Source organism: Tauraco erythrolophus, chromosome 6, assembly GCF_009769465.1.
Source record: "Tauraco erythrolophus isolate bTauEry1 chromosome 6, bTauEry1.pri, whole genome shotgun sequence".
NCBI classification, from domain to species: Eukaryota; Metazoa; Chordata; class Aves; order Musophagiformes; family Musophagidae; genus Tauraco; species Tauraco erythrolophus.
This window is the reverse complement of record NC_141470.1, coordinates 50,338,372-50,358,590: the sequence shown is the minus strand read 5'-3', so window position 1 is coordinate 50,358,590 and position 20,219 is coordinate 50,338,372. Positions and strand designations below refer to the sequence as shown.

The window sequence follows — 20,219 nt, the reverse complement described above, 5'->3', positions numbered from 1 at the left end:
CTATTGTCGTCTACAGACAGAACTTTGACGCAGCTGACTGGATAACATTATTTTTAGTGCAAGCACACCACCTGTCCTTGCCAGAAGGTTTCCACACTAGGCAGAGAGCTGAAGCTCTTAGCAAAATTCAGAGACAGAAGAAATCTATACAGGCAAGTAACTCAGGCCCCTGGGACTGTAACATTACAACTCTGGTAAGCATGTAGTATTCAGGTTTCATTAAATCCTACAGGAAATCTCACTGAAGATAACTGGAGCTCTTCCCTCGAGAAAACAGGCAGTCAAAAAAAGCAAGTGATAGCAGTAACTCAATAGCAGAGACAAAACCAGAACCAATACAAAAAGCGGCATGATTCCACGACCTTAAACAAACAAGAGTACTTTTCTCCATGCCACTGTAAGAGTATGTAGAATGTAAGAGCATCTGGTTCATTAAGCTATCTGGTTAAGAACTATTGAGTGTAATAGAAATAACAAGCAACAAGGAAAGCGATAAAGCAATAAAGCAAACAGACACACAAACGTTAACGAGCAGGTAATAAGGCAGACAAAGACCAGAACTCTTCAGTCACTGATTGATGGGCTGTTAAAAGGAACTACTCAGGCATAGACTGGAGTGTGTGTGGGGTGGGGGAAATCAAGATTTTCATGAGTATAAGGGGATATTTGAGGGGGTTTGCGGGAGTGTACCAAAAATATGGAATAATAGAACTTGTGGGGTTATGTAAAAATTATGCGATCTTTATGGGAAGTGACAAAGGCAAGGAAAGTGAGGGATAAGGATGGACAGCAGAGGAACAAACACAGGAAACTTGCCTGAGCCCTACACCTGACCAAGACAGTGTATCCTAGCTTCTTATTAAATCCTATTAATGATTTTGCCTTTGTAATCTCACTGTATCCTATGCGAGTGCTATAACGTCCAATTGCCAGCAGCTGGAGAACAGACCACAGCTTCCCAGGGCTGAAGATTCAGGTGCCAACAATAGAGAGCCCAGAACACAACACAAATCTGGGTGCCAGCAACTGGGGAAGGAAACATGCACCATTGGGAGTGGGGTGTGTGCTGCTGGGGTCCAAGCACCAGAACTGGAACAGGGACTGTGGCTCACAGGGCCCATAGGTCTAAGTGTCAGTGGCTGGAGAGACCAGACTGTTCATATTTCCGTAGGGAATTTAATTGTGCATACATGTATGTTCATGCATGTGTACACACAGACATACTTTGCTAGCAAACCTTAAGACGGACTAGGCAGGAGGTAGAAAATCTGTCTGGAAAGACTCCAGGTCTGAGTCAGAAACCAGGTACGGGACACAGGATCCATGCACAGACATCAGATCACCACTCAGTGATCCAATATTTGAGGGATGTATGAGCAAGGGGTGCATGTGAGCACAGTGCAGGAGTGTGTGCATCTGTTTTCCTACTGAACATCAAGACAGACTACCTGGTAAGTAGAGGAAACCCCACAGACTGGGTAAGGGCCAAGGGTCTAGGCACAGATATTAGAGCTCACACTGATATTAGAGACATCTGTGAATGTGGATGTACTTGGGAAGCTAGAGAGCAAGGGCTGATGTTTTCACTAATGAGTTTCAACCCTTAGCAGATGGAAAGGAGAAACAGGACTAGTCTACCTGTATTTCTGTTTATGTGAATGCTGGTAGTTCATCATGTTGGCTAATTAACCTCTACAATTTGTTACTGGTCTAGACTGGCTGACAGCTCTTAGACCTACATCCTTCTTGTTCCTTTTGACTGGAGTTCTCACAAAAGCCATGCCAACAACGTTTTCTAACATAAAATGGAAGAATGTTCCTTCCTCTCCCCATCACTGCTTCTCTCTCCCTCATTCCCTGTGACTGGGCACTTGATTATCACAGATCAGGTGATATTAAGCTTGGTAATTTTCACCTTTGCTCCCTCAGACTGCTCAATTAACATTTGTATTGTGTCTCTTTCTTTGCACATGGGCCTTGCTGGAATCATAATTCTCCTACAGCTATGAATACTGGAGATTTAGGAATATTATTCTCCTTGTAATTGTTTCCTCAGAAATAAGTTTCCAGAAGCTTTAAGAACACAAAGTAAAACAAAGAAAAGAAAAAAAAAATCATTACAAATTGGGACAGAAGTCTTCCCTGAGAAGTGGCTGAAGCTTGCTCCCTCTTATTTTTTTAGAGCAAGCTGAAAAGACTTTAAGAGAATACTCTGCAAGGATGAATCTTGGGAAATTGCTCTTCAAAATGTACCAAGTTTCACACCTCTCCCACTTCTGCAGTTTTGCATTTTAAAAGAGTCACACAAGAAAGTTTCCACAATCAAAGTAAAAGGCAGCCTTGCTACAAAGGAGAAAGTTGTGTGATCAAACTACAGAGACAAAAGACAAACAAGAAAGTATGACAAACACTCAGAAAGTTATTATGCATATCACTAAACCACTCAAAACTTAACTCGCACACTTCCATTCTCCTACTTGGCAAATGAGTAATATTACATCACGGCATACAAATACTAGGCAGTATTTAAATAGGTCCAATTCAAAGACCTCTTGAAAATTTAGATTAGCTAACACTTTGAGAAACTAAACCTAAATGTACCTAAAACACAAAGCATGCAATCGGAGCCCTTACTGTTCGTCTGGTCACTTGGTCTGGTGCACAAAAGACCACCACGTTTTGGCACAGAATTGAGAGAAGGAACACAGCAAAAAAAAATAAGCTTCCATTCAAAGCTTCATAGAAGAAAACGCAAAACTGATTAAGAAAAGTAATGGGAATTTTATGGCTGCTGCACACATAAATGGAAAGGCAGCAATAAATTTACCTCACTCTTAGAGTACAGCATATACTAAATTAATTGGAACTCAGTCCACAATATTATCTTATCTTTTATTTGGAAGGTGATTAATTAATTCAGAAAAGAAGTATATCCTTCTCTCATTATATTATTCCTCTTGTCCATCCATTTCACTTAACCCAACACACACAGCTTTAGATGTAGAATAAATTAGGTTAGAAGCCACCTCTGGAGGTCGACTAGTCCAGCCCCTGTTTGCAGTAGGGCTGACTACATCAGCCTGAGGAGGGATTTGTTCACTTGTCTTCAACACCTTCAGGGCTGAGCAGTCCACCTCTGCCCCTGACACCCCTTGGTCAGAGGGACACAAGCACAGCCGCAGGGCTGTGGTATCCGAGCACCCTTCGCCAGCCCCAGCACCTCTGAAACGCCCTCACACCTGTCACCACACCACGTCACGTCACAGCCCTGCCTACGTGCCCCAGCCGCGCAGACACCAATGTGAAACCCCTCCAGGCCTGTACTGACATGACAGCGCTCCCACACCACAGCACAGCTTAGTTGTGCCTCAGTTGTTGGACGCTGTCATAGCTGTATTGTAGCTAGGAAAAAAAGTGACTAGTACTTAATATTCTCCTAACTAGAATCTGAACTACTTACTAGGTCCGTGCAAGGCACTTACATGCTACTCAGAAGCCTCCCAGCTGAAGCAGTACTGGAGTTCCCCTGCCTGTAGGCTGAGTTCCAGCAGGCAGAAAACCCCTTGGCCAGCCCCAGGTGGGACTGCACATTCCGCACATTCCACACGTTCAGCTCTTCTCTCCCATGGGAGAAACATGGCCACTGGTGGCTACTTCCACCCTGCAGAGACCACAACTGTAGAGCTGCAAGGATGAAATGGGTTAACACTATTAAGACAGCGTGTGACAAACCCATTTTGTAATTCAGCGCAGCATGGTGCAACAGCACGGTCCTGTAACACAGTAACATTTATTACCCAGTCGTGTTTCAGCCCATTACAGGTTGAGACGCTGGTTCTCCTTCCTCGTTTGTTGTTGCTTTTTCACTGACCTACAGAAAGACATGACTCTTACAAGGACTGAAGAGTTGTGTCTCACAGTCCTCAGCCCCTTCCAGGAGCTGACACCTTTCTAAAGGGAAAGTTCAAGTAATTACATCCTTTGTGAGTTTCACGTGCTTCAGCTGTGCTGGTTTAGGCATATATTTAATTTTCTGCTGCTTCCCACACACCTAATCAAGGAAGTGTGTTCAGCTGCCTGGAAGTCTGTTGTCTGAAACAGACCTCCTTGCTGCTTTCACAAGCAAATTAAAGTCCTAAGCCCTACAGTTTTCCACGGCGGGAAAAAACCAAAACAAAACAGATTAATATAGAAATCTATCGACAGAGGGTAAGCATGTTGTAAGAGAAGAAAAATAAGACTTCGCAAAGTAAGCTAAACCTTTAAGAGAGGCCGCAGCCACAGCTGTGCCTGCGTCACAAACCCCGGCGGGTCGGAAGACCCACCCAGGGCGGAAGGTTCGCTCCTCGCAGCCGGCCCGTGGCCCTCCCCTTCCCGACTCTCCGCCTCCGCCGCTCGAGCTCTCAGGACGTCCCTCGGGCACGGCAAAGCCGCACTTCCGCACTCGGTGCCGCCCGGCCCGGCCCTCCCCGCTGCCCCGCCCCTCCCTGCTGCCCCGCCCCCGCCCTCCCGAACGGCTACAAGCGGCCACCGAAAAGCCGCTCGCCTACGGACGGACCCGCGGCACGGAGCCCAGCCGCCCTCTAGGCTCCCACGGGAAGGGCGCCGCTGTGGCCGCTGCCGGCGCAGGTTGGCGCGGGGGGTTGTGGGTGCTGTAGTCCTTCCGCTGCCGCGCGGCCCTGGGCTGCGGCCGTGGCTTCGCAAGGCACTGTGGGCGTTGTAGGAACGGGCGCGCGAGCCAACCGGCGCCGTTATCTCGGAAGGGCGCGCTCGCGCAGCCGGCGCTCGCTGAGGCACGTGCTTGCCTTTTGTGGTTCCATTGGCCAAGAGGAGGGCGTGACCGATGAGCCGTCCCTCCCCCCAGCCAATGGGAGCGGGCCATGTAGAGAAAGCCGTTCCCCGGAGGGTTGCGTGTGCCGCGGCCAGCGGTCGGTCGGTAGTTGGCCGGGGCCGGTGGCGCGGCCGGGGGCTGGTGGCGGTGGGCGAGGCAGCCGGACTCGGAGCCCGGCGGCGGCGGCGGCCCCTTAGGAGCCCGGTGGGATGGGGCGGTGGGCGCGCCTCGGGCTGGCGCTGTGCGTCGCGGCGCTCTGGGCCGGAGGACTGGCCGCGGCCGGTGAGTACCGGGGCTCCGCCTCACGGCGTCCCGCTGGGCCTGAGCTCTGCCACGGCCGCGCACCCCGTGGCCTGCTGCGGGGCAGGGGAGGGCGTGTTGCGACCGCCCGCACCGGGGTGCGGAGGTGGCGGCGGCAGCGGGGGAGAGGACCCCGTGTCCTGGCTGGGGCTTTGGGGTGCATGGGGGCAGCTGGGGAGGGGAGGGGAGGGGAGGGGAAGGGAGCTGGGCTCCTGTCAGCTGCGTGGCCGCGATCGGCGGCGGTGGCGGAGCCCGGCTCGCCGTTGCACACACCCCCTGTGCTTGCTGGCTTTGCCTCACCGGGGGCTGTTCGGTAGGCCCGATGGGGACGAACGCATTGTTTAGGCTGGCTCCTGCCTTTAAACAGCTCGTTAGGAGCCTACTTTGTAATGCTTTCTCTGCTCAAAACCGAAATTGGACATTCTTTTCCTCCCTAGTACGCATTTTCCTGCTAAGGAGCTGATAATGCTGATGTTAGTGTTACCAGAATAGTTTTCTCACGCAAATATATTTAGAGTGTTTCTGCGGCCTGCATTGTGCCGCTGTAATAGTTTTTTCCCCGCTTCTTTTGTTGTTAGCTTGGGGTTTGTGTGCTTCTCTTATGTTGTCATCTGCTTCATTTCCTGAGGTTTCTACCTCCCACATCCTTCTTCTCACCATGGGCAGGTGGGGAGAATGTGCAATGCATTTATTTATATAGTGTTTCTAAAGCCAGAAAGCACTCCTTTAATAGATGCCCTTATCCAGTGCTACTGGGCGTGCGTGTACTTTTAGGCTGTCAATGATATGTCAGGAAAGGAACTTCATGTTTTCTCTAGAGGTAAGTTCTGTGGTTTGGGGTTCATTTTCATGTATGTAGTAAGAAGTTGAAATTTCAAGTTATGTTACTGGAGTTTAGGTTAGATATGAAACATAGTTACATGACCTTTGTAGGTAATGTTATAAGCCAGCAGGGCGCTTCCCAAAGTGTAGAAAACATATAGACAAGTTCTGTGAAGCCAGAGAGATGTACCCAGACTCTAAATGATGTGTTCTTACTGATAGTGTGTATAAACAAAAAAGCTAAGGTGAGAGGAGACTGTTCATGTCAGATAAGCCAGCTGTTGTGTACATGGAAGTTAGGCGACAAAATTAAGGGCTGTTCAAGTGTGCATCCGTGGCTGTGCTCCCATGCAACTCTTCTGTCTTGACTGCCTTTCCAGTATCATGAAGTTGTGTTTGTGAATATGAAATTCTGATAACTTAATTCAGCCTTTAAAAAACATATGTTTATAGTCAATTGAACTAATACAATTAGTAGGCCCAAGAAAGCACATGGTACAGTACCTGAGGGATTAAGAGCTGTTGTCAAGCAATCACTACTATGAGGTAAAACTGTTCATTAATGTCCAGAATTAATTAGGAGAGAGCGTTCAGATTCCTGCTTTTGGCAGCAGATTATAACAGAATATGTTTCTTGCTCCAATGTTTGTCAAGAATAATTCCAAAAGAAAACAAGTCATCATCGCTTCATTGATGTTTCGATTTGCTACAGTAACAGTACCGCTTTCTCTAGTAGAGTCTGGTACAAGCCTAGAGACCGTGTGTTAAATGCTTCCTTGAATTCATTCTTCATCTCTGGTCTGGAAACACTCATCTGGAATGTGAGTACATTGAAGGGAGGAGTTTTAAGAAGAATGAGTAAAAATGGTTCAAGTATTACATTTCCTGACTTCAGAAGATGTTTTTAATGAGGCGTTTTTTTAGTAGTGAGTCTTATAGCTATAGCTTTAAACCCTAACTCTATGATTGTAAACTTTGCTTAAATCAATTTATTGAAAACTTGAGGTGAATGCAAGAAACCTCAGGCCTAAAGAAATGGGTGGGGTTTTTTAGGGATGTAATACTAATACAGATTATAAAGAAGTTGAACATTGGGGGCTGGGGAAAGAATATTAAGTAGTCCATGGGGAATTGGCAAAAACAGGTAAAAAAACAGTAACTGTGCTCCATCTGAGGCTGGCTATCTTCTGCTTATCACAGCAGCAATGGCCTTCTGCTGCTTCTGTTGATTGTTCAGTAAGAATGTTGAAAAAAATTTACTTTTTTCTGATTTGATTCTCAGGGTTTTTTTTCTATTGTTCACGGACTAAGAAGTAGAAATTCTGTCATTCTGCCTGAAGAGAGGAAGTGATTCTTCCTCTGACTATCCTGCACCTTCCATGACTAGCTGCAGTGATAGCTGAAGGTTTTCATAATGTCTCATTAACTGGTAGGACAAATGAGCAGTCATATACTTGTAGGAAAGTTCTACATCTAGTCTCTCAAAAGACAGAGCTGAATGTCTTTCCCTGACCCTTCTGATTTTACTTAACTAACTGAAAAACATTCCTTAAGCTTGTTGCCTGATAGGGATTCTCAGTTCCTACAGAGGAACTGCTGGAGAGTAAGTTTCATATATAGCCGGCAATTGTGAGGAGACTAGAAAAAAGACTTGTGTTCAGAGTGAGAGTTGACCTGTATCTTCCTCATTTTAGTGCAACTATAAGATTATGCTGCACAGATTGTAGCTGGGATCAATTTACTTGCTGCCAAGGATACTTTGAAAGTAGTCTTGCTGAATAGATGCCACTTAAGGATTTTGCTTAACTCGCTGCATGTTTTGGAGGTTCATGTAATAGGAATAGCATCTAGGAATAGCATCTATGCTATGGAATCTGTTTCTGCAGAATTTAGCAATTTAGCAGTTGAAAATTTGATGAGAAGCATGTCAGATAATTTTTTCTTAAGATTTCCTTTTTTCCTACAAGAATAGGATAAACAGGGTTTGCATTCTCTTTCGAAGTCTGACTAGTCACTTGCAGAAAAAGAACATTGAAAGAAATAACTAAAAACACCACAGAAAATCTCTGATGGATACTCTAAAGCAGTTGTGCTAAACCTTTTGTGTTCGTGCACCGCTCTTGGTAAAAAAAAAAAATTGAGCATGCATCTTCAATGTTTGACTTATAAAAAAAATACATGTATGTATTACTGTACTCACATATTATGTACATCATAAGACATGCACACAAACAGAGATGAAAAAAGAATGAGATAAAGGTGAAATGAACACTGTATTAAGAAAAGTTTTATTTTTAATTGTGCAAGAAGTATTTTCTTCCTGCACCCCCAGTGGGTTGGCTGGCACACCCTTGGGGTGTCCACACCCCACTTTGAGATCACTGCTCTGCAGCATGCAAACTGTTACTAGTTGCTTTGCTGTAATAGTGTTTGAAGCTTGAAGACTTTGGTAGAAACTGGAAGGAAACTGACTACAGTGATCACTTAGGACATTTGTTAGAGCTTTGGGAGGTTGCCAGCTGCTTGCACTTACTGAATTTTTGGCAATTTCCCGAAGGCGAGTGACCATTCTGATACTGAAACTAATAGTATTCCTTGTGTGGTAGTAGCAGTCCTTTAGCTTTATTGGCTGTCAGATGATTTGTTCTTCCAGTACAGCAAAACTTTTGAACTGTTGGGCTCCCTCAAGCTAATGACATTCCTCTTGCTGGATCACACTGCCACAGCTCTTCTTGTTTCTGCTCTTTTCTCTGTAGTGCTCTCTTGAAAATGGGAATTCTCACAAAATGGTAGGATCTTTATCCAGCATATGGTAGGATCTTTTTATCTAGCATAGGCTGCCAGAGTACTTTTGCTGTATTTAAATAGATTGATTGAACACTGTTCTTTCTGATTGAGGAAAAATGAATATATTTTAAAGCTGATTTTAATTATATATGAAGTGGTGGATGGTTGAAACAAGTGTTTAGCTGTATGAAGTGCTCTAGAGCCCTCACTGGGCATGAGAGCCCCCAGCAGTGTCTGCAGCTCAGCACTGTTTGCAGGTGAAGCATTCTGTAAAATCTTGTCAGCTGCTTGTTTCAGCCACAAGTATTTTTGCCTACTTTTTCCTTTAAATATATCATTGCATTTCCCTAATTTGTTTAACAAGTGGTAGGATTAATTTCCAATTGACATTTTCAGAAGCGGTTTTTGTAGAATTAGGCAGCCTTGGTAACAGGCCCAAATTTAACAAAAAAAAAAAGTCAGTTACTTTTTTTAATTTAACTGGAAAAACAAACTAAACTATCAACTTTAATCTCTGAAGCAGGTGCAGAAACATAACATCTGTGACTCTGTTCAGTAGTTGAGCCTTGACTAATGAGCTGTTCTTATATCAAACCGTGACCTTCTGTAGATCTTTCATTAATGCTTTCAGGATAGTTTTCTTAAATGTTTCTTAGAAGTAGACACACTTCTGAGAGTAGTGGGTGCGTATTAGTCAGCAGTTCTGCAAAATAACAAGGCTGTAAGTGATCCCTCCTCTGGTCGCATTATTGGTCATCACTGAAACCTCATCTGTCTGACTTAGAAGGGAGTCCCAGAGCTAAGAACAGTTAAACTAATATTTTGTTAGTGCTTTAGTGCTGTTTTGGAACCACTGTTTTGAAAACAATTATTTAAGTCAATTTCTTAATCGCAGAGCTGGTTCCTTCAGAGAGAATTTAAATGATGCAATTGAAACGAAATAGGTTTATTTACTTTGATGGGGGAAGAGCAAACATTTAATGAGCTCTGTCTTATGTTGCTCAGATGTCTCTTGCCTTTCAATTTAGTAAAGCTTTTATTTTGCATGTGAAATTACAATAAAATTGTCCTTTCATATATTTGCATAGATAGTATAGCCTATTTATATTTGATTTTGTGTGATCTTTTGTTGTAAAGTCAATCTTCCACAAATTGAAATCAGTTAGCAAAGCCTTTACCCCAAAACTAGGATGGTCTAGTGCTGTCAGGCATGTAGGCTGACTTTGAGCAGACAAAAACAAACACCCTAGCTGGTATAGCTGTTAAAAATAACATGGTGCTTGTTACTGCAGTAGCAGATACTGTATAAGTGCTTTGTATATATTAATAGCAGCATACAAACTACTGAGTTGCTTAACCCTGTGTTGGTTTTCCCTCACTCCAGAAGCATGTCTGCATCTCTGGACAAGCTCTGGAGTTTGAAGTTGTAGGGGTGACATTTGGTTTCAGATCAGAATTATTTAGGATTGTAGAATGTAATTTGTGGGAAACTAGTATTTTTCTCATAGTTTCAAAATAGGAAGGACCAGCAAGTGTCCTAAATGCATATGTACGTTAACTGTATTTAAAAACCAACTGTTATATGGTGATGTGAAGTGTCGAAGTTCAGTGGTAGAACTTCTTATGACATTACAATCAGCCTTATTTGTTAGATTCCTCAAGATGATAAGCACTGGTTCCTGCCAAAAATGCAGCTAGCCTTGTTTTTTCTTATGCCTTTTTTGACATTTTTTTCTAAATCGGTGTTTGTTCTTATGCTGTCTTGGTTGCTGCTTGCAGGATCTGTTTCATCTGGAGTGCTCTGTGCTGTCTCCACTAACTGTTCTGAAGGGCTCTACAGGACCTGTAGGGTACCGATGCTTACCCGCACCGACTGTTCTAGATACTTTTTAACCTTGTGTCTGCTGGCAGTCAAACTTTTTGAGTTTCATATGATCTTCAGTATGTTCAACAGATGATTATCTATTTGGCTCAGTTGTACTGTCAAACTTCTTGTCACCTTAGTTTTGCAGCTTCACTTACAAGTCTTAGCGTTTTTTCTTGATTTTTATTGTGCTGTTACAGCTTAAAGTTGATCCTCATCTCTTTACTTACTTTTCTAATCAAAGCTTTTACTTCAACTGTAAACAATCAACAAAGCTTTTACTTCAAATGTAAACTTCAAATGTGGAACAATCTAGATTCCAAGATTGGCCCTTTCATTGCAAATATCTGCAGTTACTCTGTTATAGTCTTCAAAACTTGAACTGATAAAGTGTCGTAGAATCATAGAATGGTTTGGGTTGGAAGGGACCTTAAAGATCATCTAGTTCCAACCCCTCTGCCATGCGCAGAGAAATCCTCCGCTGCACCAGGTTGCCCAAAGCCTCCTCCAACCTGGCCTTGAACACTTCCAGGGACGGGGCATCCACAACTTCTCTGGGCAACCTGGTCCAGTGCCTCACCACCCTCAATGTGAAGTCGTGTTTGTAGTTTGGCACTTCAGAGATGGTTTATCTCTGGTAAGACACTTTACTTCCATGAGGATGTAGAGTATGCAAGTTTTGTTTGCTGACAAATGCTTACAGAAAGTCAGCAGAGCTCTATAAACTTTTGGAGAGTTTTGTTGGCGTTCAGTATTTGTGCAGGTGGTATTTAATAGCTAACCATAACATACTAAATGGTGCATCTCATGTACAGGGCACTAGCTTCTCTCAGTTTAGGTACCTTTTCTAGTCGTAATGCAGGTCTCCAGCCTGTCAATGCCTTACCACTGCTATAGAGCATTCCACACCCCAGAGTCTCCAGAAGAGGGAGGATTTCTAAATGTATTACAAGCGGCAGCTTTGCTTAGTCATCTGTTTGTATTTTGAGCTTTTATTTCGGTTTGAGTTGTGTACGAGAGAGGGAGGCCTGTAGCATCATCTTTAATATGTGAGAGAGTTTTGTTTACCAAAATGAGGTGGTATCAGATATACTGATGACTGGGAACAGTCACATTTTGGCTATGATGATTTTAGAGGCTTTCAATCGAGATGACAGTGCAATCCAAGTTGTTCAAAGCGTAGTGAGCAAGAGGCACGATTCTGCAAAACAATGGTAAAACTCATAAATAAGTTTTTCTGATTATCTTCTCCCTCCTTTTCACCTCTTCCTTTAGGTCTCTGCGTAATAGCCTTTCTTCTTAACTATTTCTTGTCTTTCTAATCTTTTTAATCAAACATATATAGCCCATTCAGATCAGAAAGATGACAGTTAAACAAGGCTTGCAGCTTTTGAATGATATCTTTAAGACAAACTAATTTCTCACAGTTCTGAAGAGACATCTATATAGAGGTTTGAATATGCTGGTCAGGCAAAATTAATTGGCATTCTATGAAGATCAATGTTTAAATACAAATGGGGTGATATTAATGTAACTTTCTGGTTGCCGCCCAAGCTGTTCATACTAAAGCTGATTTGGTGGCTAGAAACCTTAGATTCCATAGGCCCTTTTTGCTCGATGCATACCTTTTTTAGTAGTTCAGGTTGGACTGGAACAATTCAGGCTGTGTAGTGATCTAGAGGATTGATCTGGGTTTAACAAAACACAAACCAAATTTTTCCAGTATGGAACACACAGTTATATTGGCATTATTTAAGGACGAGGACGATTGCTTGTGAAACATTTCATTTTTCCTGACAACACTAATAAGGTCTTTCTGAAGTGCATTAGTCAACTTAATACACTAGAATATTTATTTCAGAACCATGGTACAATATTATAGCTAAACTTATTTTTGTTTTTGAGAAATATTACTCGTAGAAAAGCTTTTTACTGACTTACAACATCTCTTCTAGATGAAGAAGGAAAACAAGATGAATCACTGGAGTCAAAGGTGAGGAAATAAGTTTCTAGTCATCTTGTTTTTCTTGTGGAGTGAGAGCAAAGGTCTGAAATTCACAACTGTGATTTGATTCCTGGTTTAGGCTGTTCTGTATCTCATACTGTCTCATTAATTTTTTCTGTGCATCAGAAGAATTAATGTTGTGTTATATCTTTGAAAATAAATTTTTTGTTTAAAGAACTGAAAGGGATAGAGTCAATTAGAACTGATAGAGGTAGCTCAACTTACTTTTGATGCTACTGTTTAAACTTCATATGTTAATTGTATCTATAAAAAGTAACCTCTTTTTTTGCCAGCTGCCTGCTGTTCAGTTTCTAATCTTTGAAATTATGTGGCTGCTTTCCTTCAGACTTTATCTGCAGAGGACCAGGTAAAGGACCATTCCACAGGAACTCGAGTGGTAGCCGGTCAGATCTTCCTTGAGTCAGGGAAATCGGACTCTCAATCGGAGAATGAAGAGAACTTTCACAGTCAAGAGGAAGAAAAAGAGAATTCGCTGGAAGAGTTGAACTCTCTAGAAATATCAAATCTATTAAATAAGGATTTGGAAGAATCAGAAATACAGAGTCCAGGTAACTGCTCACAGGCTTTTGAACAAGTGGCAGGAAAGATGCATCTGAGTAATTTTGGCATGTGGGTGAACACAAATAGTAATTTTGAACATATGAAATAACCAGTGGCTTACCATTCCATTCCAGAAAGATCAATTGCTACCTTTTCTACTAGAAAGTAACATCAAAAAGTTTTCTGATATATTGTGATTGAAATCCAAGTGGTTATTTTTAGATGCATTTGAAAGGATTTTCTGTAGTTCTCGTTGTTTCCATCTTCTTGGAAAGCTTTAACTATCAAATGGAGAAAGACCTGATTTCTTCAAATAGAGCTCAAGTACACATACTGTGCTGTATGTATGTATACCAGCCATAGGAGGAGAAATTGTATCAGTGTTTCAGCCTGCTGGCTGTTTGCCTGGAGAGTCAGTTGACAGAGAAGGAACAAATTGTGATGCAAAGACAAGCTTCCTAGGAAGGCATTGGGAACCTTAGGGAAACATCTAAATTGCTCGTAAACTTCAGTGAGTTTTAAGTATAGGTAAAACCTTATGTGCTTGTGCCTAAATTGCCCGGAAATTATAGCATTTCTTTTTTATTACTAATAAAAATATAAATGTAATATGATTTTTTTTTTTTACTTGCAGTTAGTAGTGGGTGATAACTAGATGGCACAGTTGAGTACCCTAGCCTGTGCAGAAAAGACTTTTCCTTTTCACGTGTCCATAAAAAGTAAATCTTCAACTTTACTGAATGTAGTTACGTGGTAATATGACTATTTGTCTATCTTCTCAACTCAGAGTCAAATGTCAAAAGAAAGCAGGAGTTATGAAGTGAGCTCTGTTGTATACTAACTTTCAGTGTTTGCTAATAAGCATTCCGTATTAATACAGAGCTAGTATACAGTTTGTAAAAACTCGGCAATAGGATTCAGTAGAGCTGTCGATAGTTGTGGTGGTGTACAGAAAAAGTATATAAAATCCACTAAATAGTCTGCTGCCACAAAAGAGTCAGCTAAGCACTGTATTTAGTCCATGCAGTCTATTTCAAAAGTAAAATTTAAGATACTTTGTATTTTGCATCAGAAAGGTGTGACCATGGTAAATGGTTTGCATCCAACTGCTTTCAGTACAGGAGACAAGGTGCTAAACAATGCAAGTAAAACTTCAGGTTCTCAAGTGGTAGTAATGTCCTGGAGTTTGTTCAAATGACAGTGATAAGAGGTCCCATCACTTGTAGTTATATGTACCCTTAGCATGATTTTGTGCATTATTCTGTGGTTAACAGATGTCCAAAATGATTCCAGGCTAGTCACATCTGGACACATTAGTTTTGAATGCAATTTCTGAAAATAACACTTTTCCCTTGCATGTTGTGGGATAATTAACTTGGAGTGATGTGGTGGAACATCTGCCAAGGAATCAAATTATGAAGAGCAGTTTGAACAGGCTGACTAATCCTGGAGACTTCCTTATGCTTCAAAAAATCAACAGGAAATTTTTTAATTAGCATGATCTGTAGGTCATACAATTATAGACCCTGTAACTAGCTTTCTCTATAACCACAAGAATTACGAACTAAACTTGAAAACACACCGTAATTTACATTCTCAATTACATGACTTTGCAAATGTCTTCAAATGAACCTGAACCCAGCTGCTGGATTTAGTTTAGTGAAAGAGAAAAACCTTTATAAAAGGTTAATTAAAATAATTTCATTTTCAAAAAATGAAGATAATTCTTAGTCTTCATAGAAAATCGATTTTTATTTTAAAATATTGCAATATTGGAATCAGTAACCTTTGAAGTTCTAGTGCATGAGAAATGATAATTCATGCCGTTCAAAGTAATTTTGAGTGCAACTTAAATATATTGGCAAAGTGGAATAAAGTTTTCAGTATAAGTATGTGCAACAGTAGAAAATGACTGGACTCATAGTGATTTCATTAAAGTCCTTCCTTACAGGTGTCTGTTCTAGTGTACTCCCTGCTGATATTCAAGTACTTTCAGTGTCACATTTGGCAATGTGAGTGGTTCTGTCACGATTACTTCTAACTCTGGGCCTAAAATGAATATATGCATTGGAATGCACTTCAAGGGTAGCCTTTTGCATGAGGAAGGGAGTGCAGAGAAGAGAAAATGAAAGGAAGGGCTCTTTCTTTTGATAGGCAATAAAAATGTAAACAAGATTTGCCTTCTTCAATCTAAACAAAAATATTTTCTTTGTTTAGAACTAAGGAATATAAGAAACCACATACCTTCTGTTCTGCTGCTTATTTAAAAATAAGAATAATATTTTTTTCAAGTGCTATTTAGAAAACTAATTGCTTTTTCAGGCTTTTGTAAATCAGAAAGTTTACTGAAAACTTAATTAAATGCAGTTCATAGAAATGAAAACCAATGTAGGAGTGCTTTCTTGTATGTAGTAGATGAGTTTAGTTGGTGAAATAAAGGAAAGCAGTCTAATTCCTGGGTATGTATTTTCAGTTTTGACAGCTATTGGAGGCACTGCAGATGGGGAACCTTGCCATTTCCCCTTTTTGTTTATGGAGAAGGAGTATGCAGAGTGCACTGCAGATGGGAGGGAGGATGGGAGGCTTTGGTGTGCAACAACCTATGATTACAAGAAAGACCAAAAGTGGGGCTTCTGTGAAAGTAAGTAACTTGATGTCTTGTTCTTGTCCAAGGATTGCTTTCTTAAGGTAGTGTTTTCAGTCCTCGTAATGCCCTTTATTTCAGGGTGAAGAAGTCCTTGTCATCTATTAATTGCCACTTTATACTGTGATATACAAGTAGTTCTAAAGGCAAAGTTCTCATGATGGAAAACATTATAATGCAAATGCCACTTCCCAAAGCTATTTGTGAAATCTTGCAGTGGAAGCATCTATAAAAAAACCTCTTAGTTTCTGAGGCTGTAGGAGTACAGGGGTTTGACAATGTTTCCCATTATACTCACTGATATGCTGCACAAAAGCAAGCCTTCTCTAGGAAATATCCTCCTGAAGGAGGAACCTTTCTTCCTTGCACAGCTTGCTTTGGAGCAGTGAAAAGAATATTTTTAACAGCAAACTTGTACATAAGAGACATTACATGAAAAGAAACCATCTACCAAGATATCCAACACCTCCTTTAGCCAGCTCTTTGTAGTCATTTGAATTGTTTAGTGGTCTTCAGAAACATATTTCTGGCTGTATTTCCCTTTAGAATCAATAGGAATTTTGAGAGAATAGTCTTGAACCGTATAGTTTGAGCTCTTAATGTACTCTATTCTCTTTTTTTAGCCGAAGAGCAGTCCAATAAGAGAAGGCAGATGCAAGAAGCTGAGGATGTTTATCAGACTGGAATGAAAATTCTTAATGAAAGCACTAAAAAGGCTCAGAAGAAAGAGTAAGTCTACCTCCTTCACCTCCACAAGAGAAGGATGACATGGCTGGTCACCCTGGCTTAACAACTTAAATGAGTTGCCCTGGGACTTGGCACTTTATTGGACTTAGTATCAAACTATGCAGTGATAGTACTGAAAATAAATAGTAATTTCAGGGTATTGAGAAAAACAAATTTATGCCTGAATACTTCCTCTGAATACATGGAAAATTGTATAAGATTAATTTCTGAACAGCGGATATCGTCAAAACATTGACTTAATGCAAGATGGTGCTGCAGTTCCCTAGCTACAGTTTGCATGTAGCAACTGCCCAGGAAAAAAGCCCTGAGAATGTGATCCAAGATAATTGTCTTGTTTCAAATATTTCTTACAGTCTGATTCTTGTTCTGCTTCAAAGGTTAAGTGGGGAAAAAGAAATCAGCATTTCTTGTCCTGCTCTGTTTTTCTTACTGCTTACTGATGTACTGATGTTTTTGGTCACCATCAAAATAGCATTAAACTTACTCTCAACCAATTCTTAAAAATCTAGTAATTAACATTGTACGAGAGAAGAGGGTAATGCTTGTAGATGAAGCCAGAAAAAAAAAGAATGAAATGAGTGTTCTATTCGTTCTGGTCTGTTTACTTTCTACTCTGTATATATCCAGTTACTGATGAAATAGTTGTCAGCTTACCACTATAATTAAGAATAGCTATGTTAGTTTAGAACTCCCTGGTACTCATGTTGACAACTTCATCAGTAAGTGGTGACTTCAGGCTGCTGATAGTATATTATGTGAGCGCTATTACCATGCTAAACTTCTTGGTGAAGATAAGGGAGCATGTTTCTACTTTACGTATCAGGGAAACTGAAGCACACCTAGAGGTTGTCAATGACACCTTGCCAAAGACAAAGGGAGACAGTATCTGTTAGACTGACAAGTATTCTTTTGTGCAAAATAGTGTAAAAGTTGTAAAACAATATTAGATCTTAGTTCTTTTGAACACCTTACACTTTTTTAAAAGATGAAATTATGTGAGGAACCAGGTGTGTCTCAGCCTGTCCTAAAGCAAGAAAACAAGTCTGAGAATAGGAAGGAGGCGAGGTAAAGAAAAGTCTTGGAATGCTATCAGAGGTCCATGAGAAATCAAGCTGAAGCATTCTTGACAGTACTGTGTTATGATGTTTAAGGTTATAGCATTTAAATTGCTGTGAAACCCGCTGCTGTGAAGTTACTTTGGAGGACTACTGTAAGTTCTGAGGCTGAAATAGAAAGGCGAGTTTCCAGAGAACTTTCTCATTGTTAGCATGACTGTTTCATCACAAAATTGATCATGTATGCAGTTGTCTTGGACCCAGCACCTATTTTTTTCATTGGAATTATTTTGTACTCAACAAATTAAAGAGGCTCCATAGTCTTTCTCAGGCTTCTTTTTTCTGTCATAATCTGTGAAGCTGTCAGTAGTTGTCCTACTAGATACCTAGTACAGGACTTAAAATTGTTGCTACAAAAATGTGGTTGTTTGACCTTAAACTTTTGATATATCTTCCAGGGGAGGAAACGCATATGGAGTAGAGTGAACATTAAGATTCAGTTTGGCTATTAGCTAAATCGTACGAATTGTTGCATAGATGGACAATTCGGAGCTGGAACAAACAACTGTAGGTAGATGCATTTGTAGAAAGTACAGGCGAAAACGGAGGAGGAAAACACCTCTGCAGAATCTTCAGGTTTATGAATGGAATCTGTTTCGTTGCCTCAAGGTGACTAAGAAATTTTTTTCTTTTAAGAGCTTATCAGTATCTTCTGAAAGCAGCTGACATGAATCATACCAAGGCAATGGAGAAAGTGTCTTATGCGTTGTTGTTTGGGGATTACCTGAAGCAGAACATCCAGTCATCAAAAGAACTATTTGAAAAACTAACAGAAGAAGGTTCTCCTAAAGGACAAATGGTATGTATGTCCTTAGATTCTACATAAGTTTTTATAGGTTTATAGATTGTACTTATTCTGAGATGGTTTTATAGATTGGTTTTGCATCCAGAATAGAATGAGAACAGTAAGTGGTATCTGGTGCTTGGTTTAAAAAGACAACAGACAGCGTTCTACTTATTTAAATTGTTTGAAAATTTGTTGTGAAACATTTGGTTCAGGTTCCGATTCAGGAAATGTATTTTATTAATGCTTGCCTAAGCATTTCCTAATCCTGGCTGCTCATTGCCTTTACCTTTTTAATTTCGCCAGTGCCTTGCTTTGGTTCAAAGATTGTCCCCTAAATGCTTCTGCTTTACCTGGCATTTGCATGCTGCTAGCATTACTGAGGGTGCAGTAACAGATGGCACCTGCATCCTCAAGGTAAACATATGGAAACAGGTCTTCTCTTTGAGTTTAAAGAAACAGCATTAAACTACTAGTAATACAGTATGGTGGTGGTCTTTTCATTTAATTTCTTATCTGTTGTCTGACTGACTAGATTGGATTTATAAGTAAAACAAACAGGTAGATACAGGTGACTCCAGCCAACAAATCTTCTCTGAAGATCTGTGTTGCTATTTTATTGTCGTTTGTGTAGGATGTTGTGGCTTTTTGTCTGCAGTTTTATCTTTGAGATAGGTACATATATACACACACAAGTTTATAATCAAGGAAGTTATAAACTCCTAGGAATCTTGAAAGCTGTTTAGTGGAATGGGACTCACTTTGTCCATGTACCTTTAAACACTATGGAATTGTTCATATGTAATTGTTCACATGTAATGTCATAAAATGTGGGTTTTATCAATTTAAATGTTTAAATATCTGCATATACTTATTGTTTAGTTCTCTCTTTTTATTTGGAAGTATCAGCTTCTCTAGGAATCATCCCGTTTCTTTTAGCTGTTTGACTACCAAGGCTCCTGCTGTTCCCTGTTTAATGTTGGAGTGCCGATTTACTATAGACAGCAGGAACATGTTTTCTCTAGAGACTTTATATCTCAATGAAGACCTTAACTTTTATTGGTCTAAAATTCAATACTGTCTGAGGTGATTTTTTTGTTTTTGTGTGTGTGTGTATGTGTACTTTCAGAATTGACTAGAATAGTCTTAGAACACTGTGAAATACAGACACCTTTTTATAAAAACTGTTACCTTCTGTGCTACTAGTTTCTCCTCTGAGCCACACAACAGGTGTTATAGATAGAGCAGTAATTATGTAAATTTTAAGAATAAAAATAACTTCTGAAAAAAAACTCAGCCAAGCAGCTCTGTGCATTCTAACTGCTTATATTTATAGTCATAAATGCAACTAACCCATGGCAGCACAGATGCAAAATGATAAATTCATAGGATCTGTTAGCCAATAAATCAAACAGTAAGGCTCTTCTAGAGGAGGCCATGGTTCATGTATGTTTGCACTGGTGAGTAAGACAAATAGGATAGAAGAATAACCTGACAGATATTGCTGATCTTTGTTTGAGGGTCTTTAAACTGGAATACTTTTACTGTCCAGGACCTTTGGGATCTACATTTGGCATTCAGGGAAGAAGTACTAGACTGAATTCTGGTGAGATGTATTTATATTAGTGTCCAAGACAACTGAATAATTCAGAAACTTCATACTTTAAAAGGGACAGGGAAGGGCCTAGATATAGTAGGTACCAAAGTGAAGGTAGAGCTTGACATGTTCTTTGCAGCTTTGAATTGTTGTTTGACCACT

The 20,219-nt window shown here is 40.7% G+C and overlaps 1 protein-coding gene across 2 annotated transcripts in view; it reads left to right on the top strand.

The window, feature by feature from the left end:
• The first annotated feature begins 5,025 nt into the window (after positions 1-5,025).
• The window catches only part of SEL1L (SEL1L adaptor subunit of SYVN1 ubiquitin ligase), a 33,682-nt gene continuing 18,488 nt past the window's right edge, over positions 5,026-20,219 (top strand). Inside the window, exons 1-6 of one of the 2 annotated variants that reach the window (XM_086612642.1) lie at positions 5,026-5,113; positions 12,560-12,597; positions 12,956-13,178; positions 15,644-15,811; positions 16,438-16,543; positions 18,313-18,475. In XM_086612642.1, the coding sequence (XP_086468768.1) occupies positions 5,041-5,113; positions 12,560-12,597; positions 12,956-13,178; positions 15,644-15,811; positions 16,438-16,543; positions 18,313-18,475 (771 nt within the window). In that variant the 5' untranslated portion in view covers positions 5,026-5,040. Of the gene's footprint in view, positions 5,114-12,559; positions 12,598-12,955; positions 13,179-15,643; positions 15,812-16,437; positions 16,544-18,312; positions 18,476-20,219 lie in introns of those variants that run through there. The other variant, XM_086612641.1, reaches the window with a different exon arrangement.